Source organism: Engystomops pustulosus, chromosome 6 (genome assembly GCF_040894005.1).
Source record: "Engystomops pustulosus chromosome 6, aEngPut4.maternal, whole genome shotgun sequence".
Classification (NCBI taxonomy): Eukaryota; Metazoa; Chordata; class Amphibia; order Anura; family Leptodactylidae; genus Engystomops; species Engystomops pustulosus.
In genome coordinates this window covers 133,122,718-133,136,105 of record NC_092416.1, presented here as the reverse complement: position 1 = coordinate 133,136,105, position 13,388 = coordinate 133,122,718, and the positions used below count along the sequence as shown (strand labels likewise).

General features: G+C 39.5%; 1 protein-coding gene across 2 annotated transcripts in view; it reads left to right on the top strand.

Moving 5' to 3' along the window:
* LOC140064333 (corticotropin-releasing factor receptor 1) overlaps positions 1–13,388 on the top strand; it is a 125,063-nt gene that overhangs the window by 54,958 nt on the left and 56,717 nt on the right. Inside the window, exons 1-3 of one of the 2 annotated variants that reach the window (XM_072111111.1) lie at positions 3,761–4,214; positions 7,119–7,200; positions 8,497–8,616. In XM_072111111.1, coding sequence (XP_071967212.1) covers positions 8,523–8,616 — 94 coding nt within the window. In that variant the 5' untranslated portion in view covers positions 3,761–4,214; positions 7,119–7,200; positions 8,497–8,522. Of the gene's footprint in view, positions 1–3,760; positions 4,215–7,118; positions 7,201–8,496; positions 8,617–13,388 lie in introns of those variants that run through there. The other variant, XM_072111110.1, reaches the window with a different exon arrangement.

The following is a 13,388-nucleotide window of genomic DNA, read 5'->3' as shown; positions in this document are numbered from 1 at the left end:
ATAATGGTGTAATGGCTCCTCCATGTGCTTCCTGGTGCTGGCGCCCCATGCAGCCTGTGTGTGTATAGGACAGATACAACAGCCCCGGGCAGCCATGTTATAGCAGAACATGTAAGGTAATTGTGTAGCTGATGTCTGTGTCACACATGTGTATTAGGAGCGAGAGCATGTGAGCAGATAAAGCACAGACACTAGCAATGCTTTACTATACATTACACACAGACATGAGCAAGGGGAGGAGAGGAGAGCGGAGGGGTGACATCACTACCTCTGACCATGGGATCAGCCTCATTTACATAATAAAGAAAAGATGATTTTACAATGATTAATGTATGAGTTGACTAGATAAAGGATGTGATGGATCTGTGAGAGCTGCTCCAACAGGAAGTGGTGACAGAAATAGTGACAAAGACCTGATGACAGGTGTCCTTAAGAAGAGTCCGGAGTTGTTACAGGGCATGCACCTTTTAATAAAGTTGCTGCAGTTTTCTCAATAGTACTTTGTAGTGTATAGTCAATTATACCATATGTTTCCATATCCACCCCATGATACTTTGGCATCATTTCAACATACACTGACCCCCAGATCTTTTGCTATTATTTCCTATCATGTATTAGATGTAATCATTTGTTATCTGACGTTATCTACCCCACCTCCTGTCTGTGCATCACATTCTCTTTACCCCTTACTTTTTCTTTCTTATCATATTGTTGCTTTTATTTTTTCTGCTGTCACCCTGTCTTTCCCCTTTCCAGAATGGCAAGATGCTCTGCACTCAGCCCTTCTATCTGTATTGCACAGATGACAGAACTATCACTCAGACTGCTAGAAGAGAAATGTATTCATTACTAGTCTCTGTGTTTGCAAGTTAAAGAGGCTTGGAGAGGTCCATCATTCATCCTGGCACTGTGTTGTCAGATAGCCCAATGGATTGTATCGCTGGGGGTGTACCCAAGTCTTCTGCTCTTTGTGTAGCAACAGAAATTGCTGCCTTCCCTTCCTTGACATAAACTAACAAGCTTTCCTATTAGCGTGGCATGAATTATAAATAGCAAATATTGACATTTTAATTGTTATTATCCCTAGCAGCAATGAAGGGCCATCACACGTTGGCTGTGGAAGCAAGGAAACGCAGATTTTATAATCTGATTTGTAGGATTTACTCTGCTTGGTATTGCTGTCTGAGACAGCTGCATCATTATAATGTAACGCATGTGGGCTGCCGGCAAACAAAGGTGGGCGTTTTTTGTCCTTAATAAAATAAATGAATCATCTCAACCTTATCTTCAGGGGTTTGGCCGATGTCTCTGTTGGGGTCGTTGGTAGATATATGACATAATGATAATGGCTCTAATGTTTTTTTAGGATATTTGCATTTATAATCTGACGTAAAATGTGGTTGACTTTGGTATTTGATGTTCTCGCAGGATACTTACTGGATGAGGGTTTAATATACAGCATTTATTCTGTACGTATCTATAGTCATGAGGGAGCCTTTATTATGAAAGATCATTAAAAGAATAGTATATGGTTTTAATAAAACCACCCAAAGGCAGCTTACTAATACTGTCTAAAATGTATCTGTAAGTGGTTTATGTCTGGTTTAGAGGGGTTTCCCACGCTAGACACTTGTCTCCTATTTAACCAATGGGAACCTCAATTGGGATTAGTCTGTAAATACACCATGTCAGCGTGGTGGTGCGTATGCTCAGCAAGCCTTCCATTCCCTTCTACAGGACTCCAGGATTGGCCATCTCTTGATGTCCTATAGAAATAAAAGCTCTGGTCAAGTAGAATATGGGAAGTAATGAGTAAACACCTTTAAGTTGGAAAACAATACTTGCACCTTTAATTTGGACTTCATTAAAGGGAACCTGTCATCAAGAGCCATTTTTCTAGCTGCCCCCAGTCCCCATAGAGAATAGTGTACACATTACCAAAGAGTTTCTACAGCAAAACTGGCTTTTTCCTAAAAAAAAGATTAGTTAAATGAAAGTTTACTTTTCTGTATGCAGAGCTGTGTCCCTAGTATGATGTCTTGAGGGGGGAGGGCAATGGGGGAGGAGATATAGGGGACATGAGAGTTTTTTTAAATCGATGCATGGCGGTTTTGAGAGGAACCACTACTTACTGGCCATTCCAATGGGTACACTATTCTCCATGGGAACATTGGGGAGCCAGAAAAAGGGATCCTGATGACAGATTCCCTTTAAGTGATATGTTACTGTACACTCTTGTTATTACAGTAGATAGAGGACTAATGGGGAGGAAGAAAATTTGATATGGCTACTTGATATTGATTTTTAAAAACAACAAACAACCAATATTCACGCCCTCCAGTGCTCCCTTTCTCAAGTGGTGCCGCTCATTACCGCCAATGGTCCTGGCTTTTTATCCCTGGAAAACCCCTTTAAGTCTCTTTCAGATGTTGTTTGACATCCCCACAATACTTACCATGCATGACAACAGGTTCTGGAGCAAGTCCATTATTCGTTTCCCAGTTTTCTAACGACTTTTGCCACAGGGAAATCAAAACTGAAAGGCGTAGCAGATACCATACATCTTTGCTGTTTTTTGGCAAAGCCGGAATAGGCACAGAGATTAAGTCCTGTGTGTTCCCTGCATTATTGCGATTCCATCTTCTTGTGCTTTTTGACTGATTTTCTCTACTCACTATCCATCTAGGTTATCATATCTATGTCCTTGCTGTTGTCTGAATCCTGGCAGCACGACAACTGATTCATCAGGAGCCTGGCAGTGTGGTATCTGCTTTGCCAAGTTCACAATAACCTAGGTTTATTTTACATTTTTCCAAAATAGACAAATAGACAATTGAGGATGACAGAACAATAGTGACTGGGTAAGGTTGGCAGACTGTCATGTTTCATGTGGTGTGTGGACTTTGCCAGCATTGAATGCGTAGTCTGGAAGTGGCTGTCCATGCATTTCCTCTACTGATTTAAATGATTTACAGGATGCAGACTTTCTGCTGTCCTTGCCTGGGCCCAATTAGAGCAACAAATGAAGCTTAATGGAGGTATGGAAATGCATGTCACGTCCATGTAATGCCCCGAACACTGGAATCATAACACACCCATCTCCTAACTAGTTGCTATCATCCAAACCTGGAACAAATGGCACTATTCTACTGTTACTCAAAAAGAAATACATTATAATATGGACAGACCCTGCTGAAGTAGTTTATATACAAAGAGGCATTCTCATAGACTGTAAGCTCTTGTGTCAACCCCTCATCCTCATAGACTGTAAGCTCTTGTGTCATACCCTTCATCCTCAAAGACTGTAAGCTCTTGTGTCACCCTCAATCTCAGACTGTAAGCTCTTGTGTCACCCCCTCATCCTCATAGACTGCAAACTCTAGTGTCACCCCCTCATCCTCATAGAATGTAAGCTCTTGTGTCACTCCCTCATCCTCATAGACTGTAAGCTCTTGTGTCACCCCTTCATCCACATAGAATGTAAGCTCTTGTGTCACTCCCTCATCCTCATAGACTGTAAGCTCTTGTGTCACCCCTTCATCCACATAGACTGTAAGCTCTTGTGTCACCCCCTGATCCTCTTAAACTGTAAGCTCTTGTGATCAACGCCCTCACTCCTATTGTTCTATATGACTGCTTGTACTCTGTAATTTAGTATTTTATTTGTATATGTCCCCTATGATTTGTAAAGTGCTACGGAATATGATGGCGCTTTATAAATATAGATTATTATTGTTATAGGCATAATTAGGAGAGGCTGGGCCCCTTAGCAGATTTCAGCATGGGACCCCCCCTTCTCCTTAAAAAACTATATACATATTTGTACACACTTTTGTACACTCATATACACACACATATAAAATTCTACACTCATACACACATTTATACACACATACACACACATTTATATACTCAAATATGCATTTTTACACTGTTACATACAGTATATATGAATTCATGCGGTATATACGCACATTTTAGACAAAAATATCCTGACCGGAGCTCATTCAGTCTTTTTCTTCGTCTTTATATATAGTTCCATCATTTTTTTTCTCTCCTGCAATGGTAAAAATCTATCAAGTGTGTTCTGACAACAAAAGATCCTTTGATGAGAATAGACCACTATTCAGACATCACCTCTACGTTTTCTCCTCCTTCGATCCTACTACAGATTGCGGCGGGTCGCTGGAAAAGATTTGTACATCGATAGCGTGGTATGTTTTAGCTGGTCTCGGTTTATTCAATAAAATATACAGTAGTAGCAGGACACCAGTCTCACATGTGTCCCCTCCAACAAGCCACACTGCCCCCCCAGGTAGTCATACTGCCTCCACCTACGTGGCCACACTGCCCCCCCCCCATATAGCCACACTTCAACTCCCACCATAGCCACAATGTTGCCCTCTGCATACTGTTGAAACACCATATATAAATATATATATATATATATATATATATATATATACACACACACATATATATATATATATATATATATATATATATATATATATATATATAGGCAGTCCCCTACTTAAGGACAGACGACCCCTACTTGAAGACGGACCTCTATGTCCCCTCTATGTCCTGCGACCTTGTGCTGATAAGGGGCTATGCTTAGCAGAGACATAGAGGGACGGGCCCGGGGGCATGGCATGTATACATTAACATTGCATTAACATTGCAGCCCAGTAGCAGCTGCTACGGCAGTAGTTACGCGACTGGGTGGATGGATATAATGTGAAGATTTACAGACAATTCTTCATTTTCTTTGAAGTTCACTGAAGATATTGTGGCAGACAAGTGTATAAAAATATTGCAAGATTCCCTAAAGGTACTATAAGTGAATGAATTCTTCCAGAAACAATGGCAATCCTATCTATGAGTTATATGTGCTATTGCCACTTGGTTGTGTACTAAGTAAGAGGGAATCTTTCACCCTAAAAATACAGAGAAGTAGCAGGCAGAAGGAACTAGAAGTTGATATTGTTTTGTAGGAAATGAGATTAAGTTCACATTGTTGTTAGGCTTTCCAAAATGAATAGGGTTTTCTTATAAGTTCCCTTCCACATTGGCGTTTTTCACCTGTGAGTTCTGCCCTTGTTTTTGACTTGCAGAACTTGCGTTGCACTCTGTCCCATTGTTAAAATTAAGTTTGTTCTTTTTAGGTTTTTTTCATGAGCTTCAAAATCGCAGCCTGCTCTACCTCTAATTCATGTTAATGGGCACACATCAAAAACGCATTGCACTCACAAGCACTGCGAGTGCAATGCGTTTTTAATGGATGGGTTGCTAGGTGATGTGAAAAAAAGGCAAGTAGTGGACAGAAAGTATTGTGTATGTAAATGTTATGCGTCTCCATAGACTTGTATGGTGCGTTTTTGCAAAAGTAGAGCATGTTGAGATTTAAACGCGTGTTAAAAAAACGTGCGTGTGTGCGTGAAAAAAAATGCAAGTGTGAAAAAGCCCATTGATTACAATGGGTCAGAGTGCATTGCAAGTTCTGCCCATCAAAAGTACCAGCAGAAAATGCGCGTGAAAAACGCAAGTGTGGAAGGGGCCTGACATGATCTGCAATGCAAGTGTGGAAGGGGCCTAAATGTCTGTTAGATGTGGGTCCCATCCCTGGGAGAATACATATTTCTAAAATAAGCCCCAACCCTACTTCTCATGGCCCTTCCACACAGACTGTCAAAGAATGAGGAAGCCAAATGACATGGTGTGGGATAATAGCCAAACAATATTAAAGGAGACCCTCCAAGAGATACAAGGGCATTCTTGTCTAGGTGTGCACCGCCTATGGTGTAGGATGACTTAGTACTGTGAGATTAGTTTCTTCTTGACATGTGTCAATGGCTTTTCATTTATCTAAACCAGTTCTAAACTGTGCTGATGAGATGAAGAAACATCAAAACAGGACTGTCCATAGTTGGGAGTGTATTCCTTTTGGTTATTGGTTTGGCTATTATCCCATGAATAGAGGAGATTTAGGGAAACAAGAAACCTTTAAGAATTTTTATGGCAGTCCTTGGCCTAATCACAAATGTATTTTCAAGGAAACGCATGTAATAGGTAACCAGCACGCGGTGTCTTGCATTATTTAAATGATTGCATGCGTTTACATGGAATCGTGCATGTGAATGGGCCATGTCTTACATGCGTTTGTAAATGCAATTTTAAGCACCCTGTGTGGCTGCACCCTTGCACAGTGACACAAACTGGCCAATGGGCATCCACTGACTATATTGCATGTAATGAAGGGGACACATATGCCTTTAATCTATAGTGCGAAGGTGGCTGTCTCAATAGGACACCCACAACCCCTGTGATACAAATAGCAAATTAGTGTGTCTCAATAGGGGCAGCCACTGATCTATAAGCTATGGCAATACACTGAGCAACAAAGAGTGTTATAAAAATACAAATAGAAATTAACCTAATATTACCACTACATTACACACTTTCAGCAGCATTACAACCTCCACTTATCAACCTCTGTTAATGTCCCCTGATCCACTTAATTTTTAGTGCAGAAACATAATACAAGGGGTCACCCTGTGCGCACAGTAGGATCAGAATTATCATTATCACTAAAGATTTTAATAAACTTAATAAAGTTGTGTAATAAATGTAATAAAAGTTATATTTTATTCTTGCAGGCTTTCTTATTTCCCTAATTCGCCTATATTTATGGGATAATAGCTAAACCAATAACCTAAAGGATTCCCAACTATGGACAATGCTGTTTTGATGGTTTTTCATCTCATCAGAACTGGTTTGGAAAAGTGTAAGGCCGTAGACAGAGGTCAGGAAGAAACTAATCTCTAAGTCATTGAGATATTTGTAAGGGAATACTTGGTTTGTATAATGGGTCCTAATGCCCCTCTTCCACAGAATAAGAGGCCAGTAAGATATACAGCACATTTTTGGTTTGGAAGGGCTTTACAGATTTTACATTGGACATAAGAACTTAAGAACTGTCATACTTGGATAGTTTGTAGATATATGATTAAGATTATGAGGTTTTCATGTACTGAATTATGTGTCCAGTACTCTATGGTTACAATATTGAGCTGTAAGATATTAATGTAGTAAATCTGCTCTGTCTTCTTTTAAAGGTCATCACAGCAGGGGTTAGTTTTGCTCTAACCTCTATCCAGGACCAGTGTGAAAATCTCCAGAATACTTCAAACATTACAGGTGAGTCATGAAATGTACAGCAAGGGAATTGTGATGATTCATGTCTGGGGGTCTCAGCAGTGGGTATGTTTTTCACATTAACATAGAAGGATCTGAGCTGGATTTAGGTAATAGATAACAAAGCTGCAGCTCAGGGTTGCCAATTTGCATTCATGTTGGTTATAACAGTATAACACATTCAAGAATGAAACCCTGATTTATGTGTAAAGCGTAATAAACCCCAGCTAGTTATATAATGAAGTATACAAAAGTGCAGTCATAGTAAATGGCATTTCTTTTAATCTGCTATCAGTGTTCCTCCATATGGTTGCTTTCACATGCTAAACATAAGAGGTACTAAGCAAGTGTTTAGTGGTTGGCAATAGATGCCTGAAAGTGTCATATATTTAAAATGAACGAAAGTACTGAATATATGAGGATGCTGAGAAAAAAAAGGTGACAACTTCACCACGCCAAAAGGATACAAATATCCAAAGGTTCTCCATAAGTACAATTTGTAATCTTTTGAAAATAGACCTGTAATTTGTATCCACTCTCTACCATGTCATTGAGTAGTAAATGTATGGCAATCTTCCAGGCTATCAGCGGCGCCAATCACTCAGAATAGTTCCTTTTCAGAAATGAATATCTTTATTCATAGGCTGAATAATATGCGTTTCGAACCCGGACCGGGCTCTTCCTCAGTTATATATAGCATAAAATTACATTAAAACATGTCATTGAGTAGACATTGAAAAGTGATGGTAATTATCTGAAATGTTGCTTAATTTTTGAGGGCCATCAGTACGGAGGTATTGACTGTGGTGCTCCATTAAAATATTTAAGGAGGTAGCCAAAAGAAAGTCAGAGATGAATTCCCTTTCCACTAGTCAGTTTCAACCAAAGGGAACCCAAATATAGGTTCTAGATGTAGATAACCCTACCATAATGACCAAGCCCAAAATTTAAAAAATTCTATCCATATCCACTAATATAATAAAGTCTACCAAAAATATCAGTCCATGGCCATTATTATTCTAACAAAGATACAAGAAAACATTACTCTCAGGATTTATCTTGTTTAGAAATTGCACTTTTTTACTGATTTTTTTATTTTAAATGAGAAACTCATTGTACTGAATCCACTTCAGGCTTCTAAAAATAACATGACATCCTGTCATTACCACAGCCATTGCATGCTAAACATCTTTCTGCTGCCATTGTTCTCTTGGGCACTTTCTACAAGCAATTTCAGGACTGTGAAATGGACTCAATTTGTATTGACATATAATAGTTACTTGCATTGTTACTTTCCAGGTCTTGCCTGCAATATATCCACTGATATGATTGGAACATGCTGGCCGCGTACTCCAGCTGGACAATTGGTGGCCAGGCCCTGTCCAGAATACTTCCAAGGTGTACAGTACAACACAACAGGTACTTTATCAAGAAAATCGGGAAAAATAGAGACAATGAGGAGGAAAATTTAATGATTAAAAAAAACACAGAAAATAAAGAAATAATCAACATAAAAATAGAATGTAGGTATATGAAATATCAGATTTGGATGGGCCTTTCTTGTTAGTGCCCCCAACACGCCAGGGGCACATTGCATCCTTCTCTATATGGTTATGCAGACAGAGATAACTGTCAATCAGATGAGAAAAACACCCATAATTTGTCAAATTTAGACAAATACATTTAATATATAAATGCATTTAATATATATATATATATATATATATATATATATATATATATATATAAAAGCTGAATATGTTTCCTGAAAACCATGTATCAGTTTGCCCCAAGGTTCCCTTTTAAGGAGTGGTCTGGATTACAAATTGTGAAATAAAATAATAGTAGGCCTCCATGTTCTGGATATCTGTATCCAAATATGAAATGATGAAAATAGAAGGGTCCAATATCATTACTTTTATCACCAATAATCAAAATCTCTGCTGCTAAAGTTCCATACTATATCATTGAAAAGTTGATGTTTGAAAAAATATATTATTAAAAAGTCTCCTAATATGGCAGCATAAAAGGAAAATAAAAAAAAATTGAAAACTAAATTTAATTGTTACTGCTGCCCTTAAACTGACCTACAGAGTAAAGCGAATATTGTCAGGGTGAAAAAACATGAAAAACAATGGGGAAATATCTACTCCCCCAGAAAAATTGACACTTGACGGGGATGGCCACTATAACAAAACTTTACTGGGGTAAGTACAAGACCCTTATAAGGTAGGCCATGTATTTAACTGGTTAAGCTGCTATAAAGCCGTGGGAGCAGGACACAGAACTTTTTGACATTTCTTGTACTGCTGGCTTCTGTTGGATGGAAGGCGAAGTATAATCTTTAGTGTCCCCTCCATCATAACCGCTCCCATAGCAGTGAATAGAGGGACAGATGTCCTTGGTGCATAAGATCTGCCCCCACTCACCATCCAGTAAAAGGCAGCAGGGCACAGGACGACACAGTACGTACTGTTGCCAATGGGTAACATGACCAGTGGCTACCGGCGGCTTAAAAAAACTTTAACAGGGTTAGTACAATAAGGTTGACCCTATAAGGCTCTTGTACTTACCCTAGTAACTTTTTTAATAGTGGACAACCCCTTAAGTAAGGATGCATAGATCATTCTATGGACAGAGACCCAAACAGTTTTCTGGTATACTGGTAGATGTGAATGAGAGCGGCATCCCATCGCTTTTTTATCTGCTGTATATGAAACCCATTGTTAGGCCTATGGCTATCATGACAACTATGAACAGTAGTGATTATTATTCATTCTAAAATTATTTTTAAAGATTTACATTTTTCATAAAGACATCCAAACTCCATTATATCAATGTTTTCATATATAGAGAAGAAAAGAAATATAAAGTAAGAAATGAATCATGGTGGTTGCATCAATAAATTAATGAATATGTGGTTGGGCTTCAAGCCAATGGCATTAAGATTTGCAGCAGTGTTTAAAATCATTGACTCCAGAACTGATAAATTCATACAGTGAATGACAATTATAAGAAGTAGCTGATGACATCATAAAAAAGCTGTTCTTCACCTTTTTTTACCATAATTTATCTTAGATCACAAAATTAGCTGCAGCTGCTTAACAGTTCCGTTATAGCTAATCAATGGAAGTAAAGTTATGATATCTTTTTATATTTATATCACCTTTTAACTTACAGTAAGAAACTAAAACAATAAATATGACCAGGCCCGGCTGGAGGGGCCCACTCGGGTGGCGAAAAAAAAATTTGGCCCCTGGATCAATTGTATCATTGTCGCTTTAAGACACTGGTACAAATGATCACCTTCTAGTTTGTGTAGTTTACTGCCTCTATGTTGCGCCCGTCGGGAGAGCAGCATAGAGGCAGAATCCAACTCACCTTTTCTCGTACCTCCGAAGCGGCGCTCCGCACTGTACGCAACAGCTCTGAAGCCAGCGCACATCATGATGTCATCAGATCACGTATGCCGACTTGCAGACGCTGGTCCGCGGTAGGCGGTTCCAGACGCTGCTCCGCGAGTGTGAGGAAAGGTGAGGGTTTTTTTCTAAAATTTACTTTACTGTACACCAAAACCCACAAGTATTTTTCCACATAGTTTCTACCAAGAAATTCACCATTTAAAACATAATTGTACCTTTGGCATCAACCCATGCGCATTACATTGCAATTATCTACATTTAGTATTATACTATACGGCACTTTATTCACCCCTTAACAACCAGGCCCTTTTTTGTTTTTGCATTTTCATTTTTCACTCCCCAACATTAAAAATCCTTAACTTTTTTTATTTTTCCATGAAGGAACTGTATAAGGGGTTGTTTTCTGCAAATTTTGTGCCGTTTACTTGTGGGGTTGGATTTTACATCTTTCACTGAGCACCCAAATGACATGTTTACTTTATTCTCTGGGCTGCTACAATCATGGGGATACAACATTTATATAGATTTTATAATGTTTTCATACATTTACAAAAACTAAAACCTCCTGTGCAAAAAACAATTCTTCATTTTGCCATGTTCTGGCGCTAATAACTGTTTCTACAATTTTTAGGACTTTACAGCCTTTTGATCACTTTTTATAGAATTTTTTATATTTTTCAAAATGGAGGAATAATCATTATTACACTAACCCAAGTGTCAGGATTCAAGGGTAGTGGACCCATTGTACCACTGCGAGCGATGACATAAGCCAATACCGGGGAGCAAAGTCTAAGTGCACCAGGTTTTCACCAGAGCCCGCTGCAAAGCAAGTTGGACTTGCCGCAGTGGGATACTACCAGGTCGCTCCACAGGTGCGAATTTTCTTCCGGTGGCAGCCAAAGCGAGGTACAGAATCGTGAGGCAGAATCATGGTCAGGGACAGATAGGAGGTCAGGAAAAGGCAGCACGGAATCAAAGTCAATGGCAGTGCAGAAGGTCAGGGCTAGCAGTAAAGGAACGCAGTCATGAATGGAACAGGAAATCATAATACAAACTCAGGAAATAAGGGTACAAGCTTTTTCTAGGCCATGAGACACAAAGATCCGGCAGAGGTAACAGGAAGAGGCCGGGTATTTAATAGGTCAGAGGCTGGCCAGCGCCAATTATCAGCGCAACCTGAGACATGGGTCGCAGGGGCACCTGTGACACCAAGTATACAGATTTTCCTCTACTCTCTCTTTATGTACCAACCTATTTTGAGGAACAGTATCATTTGCCTTTGAAAAGTCTATATACACATCGTCCACATATATTATTCTGGAGTAAAATGTTAAGCTTTTCTCCTGTAACTGATGTCTGGTGGGCCACACTCTTTGAGATAATTTACAGATTTCTTGGGCTACCCACATACCAGATGATGGGTTCCCTCTCGCTTCTACCAGAGCTGCACCACAACATTGTTCTGTAGCTCTTGCAGGCCCTGTAAATTAAAGTATAAGTAACTAAATTCTCTTAATCAGGTTGACTCACAAAAAAGGGAAAATGTGCTGAGGTTGTCTACTATGTGTGGGCTATTGTGCCTGGGTTTTAAAGAGAACCGTCATGCAAAATAACCCTTTAATCTAAATAGATTTTCATAAACTGCCGTTAGAAAGCATTGCCTCTATCCCTTCATTGTCCCTCTACATGCCTGTAAACCTAAGCAATGAGGTCATAAAGCTGTATGCAAACGACCTGTGAAATGTCCAATGAGTCATTAGCATATTCAAGCTGTCCAGCTTATTCATGAGTGGGAGGCACAGCCACACCCCCAGTGCTTGACTGACAGTCTGTATAATGGTGTGAGGTATAATGGTGTAATGGAGGCTCCATGTGCTTGCTGGTGGCCACGGCCCCTGCCGCCTGTGTGTGTATGTGAAAGATACAACAGCTCCAGGCAGCCATGCTATAGCAGAACAAGTCCGGTACTTGTGTAGCTGATGTCTGTGTCTCACACATGTGTATTAGGAGGATGCAGCATGTCAGCAGATGCAACACACACACTAACTATGCTTTACTATACATTACACGCAGACATGAGCAGGGGGAGAAGAGTGGAGGGGGAACAGGGGTGACATCACTGCCTCTGACCATGTGACCAGCCTCATTTACATAATAAAGAAAAGATGATTTTATAATGATTAATGTAAGAAATAACTAGATAAAGGCTGGGATGGAATCCTTGTGTGCTGCTCCAAAAGGTAGTAGTGACAGAGACCTGATGACAGGTGTCCTTTAATGTTGGCAGCTGATATTACTATTGTAGGGGCTTAGAAAATGTATGCAGATTTGGTATCAGAAAAATATTGATTGAAAAAAAAGTGATTTTTTGTGAATTATCTGGGATTTGGATTTATTTAGAGACCCGGTCTTGTATTTGCATTTAATTGTGGGATGGTTGGGTGCCAAAATGTCTCAGCTCTCATTAGGAGAAGACGTCTAACAGACTTGCCAGATGAGACTATAATTATGACGTCATTTGGATTTATGGAGGTGTCACATGTTCTGACATGTCTGTTACAGTAAATAATTTTTTTAGGAATTGAACAATATTCCCTTTTCTGTGTTGTAATGTTCCACTGTTACGACTGCTGGAAATCTTTGACTAAAGCTTGGTCTATAGATTGGCCGTACTGACATTACTGTACCTTAGCATTACACACCTGGTGCAAATAATACAAAGACCTTCTTGTTGGGAGAAAAGTGGGGGGATCGGCAACAGTTTTAATC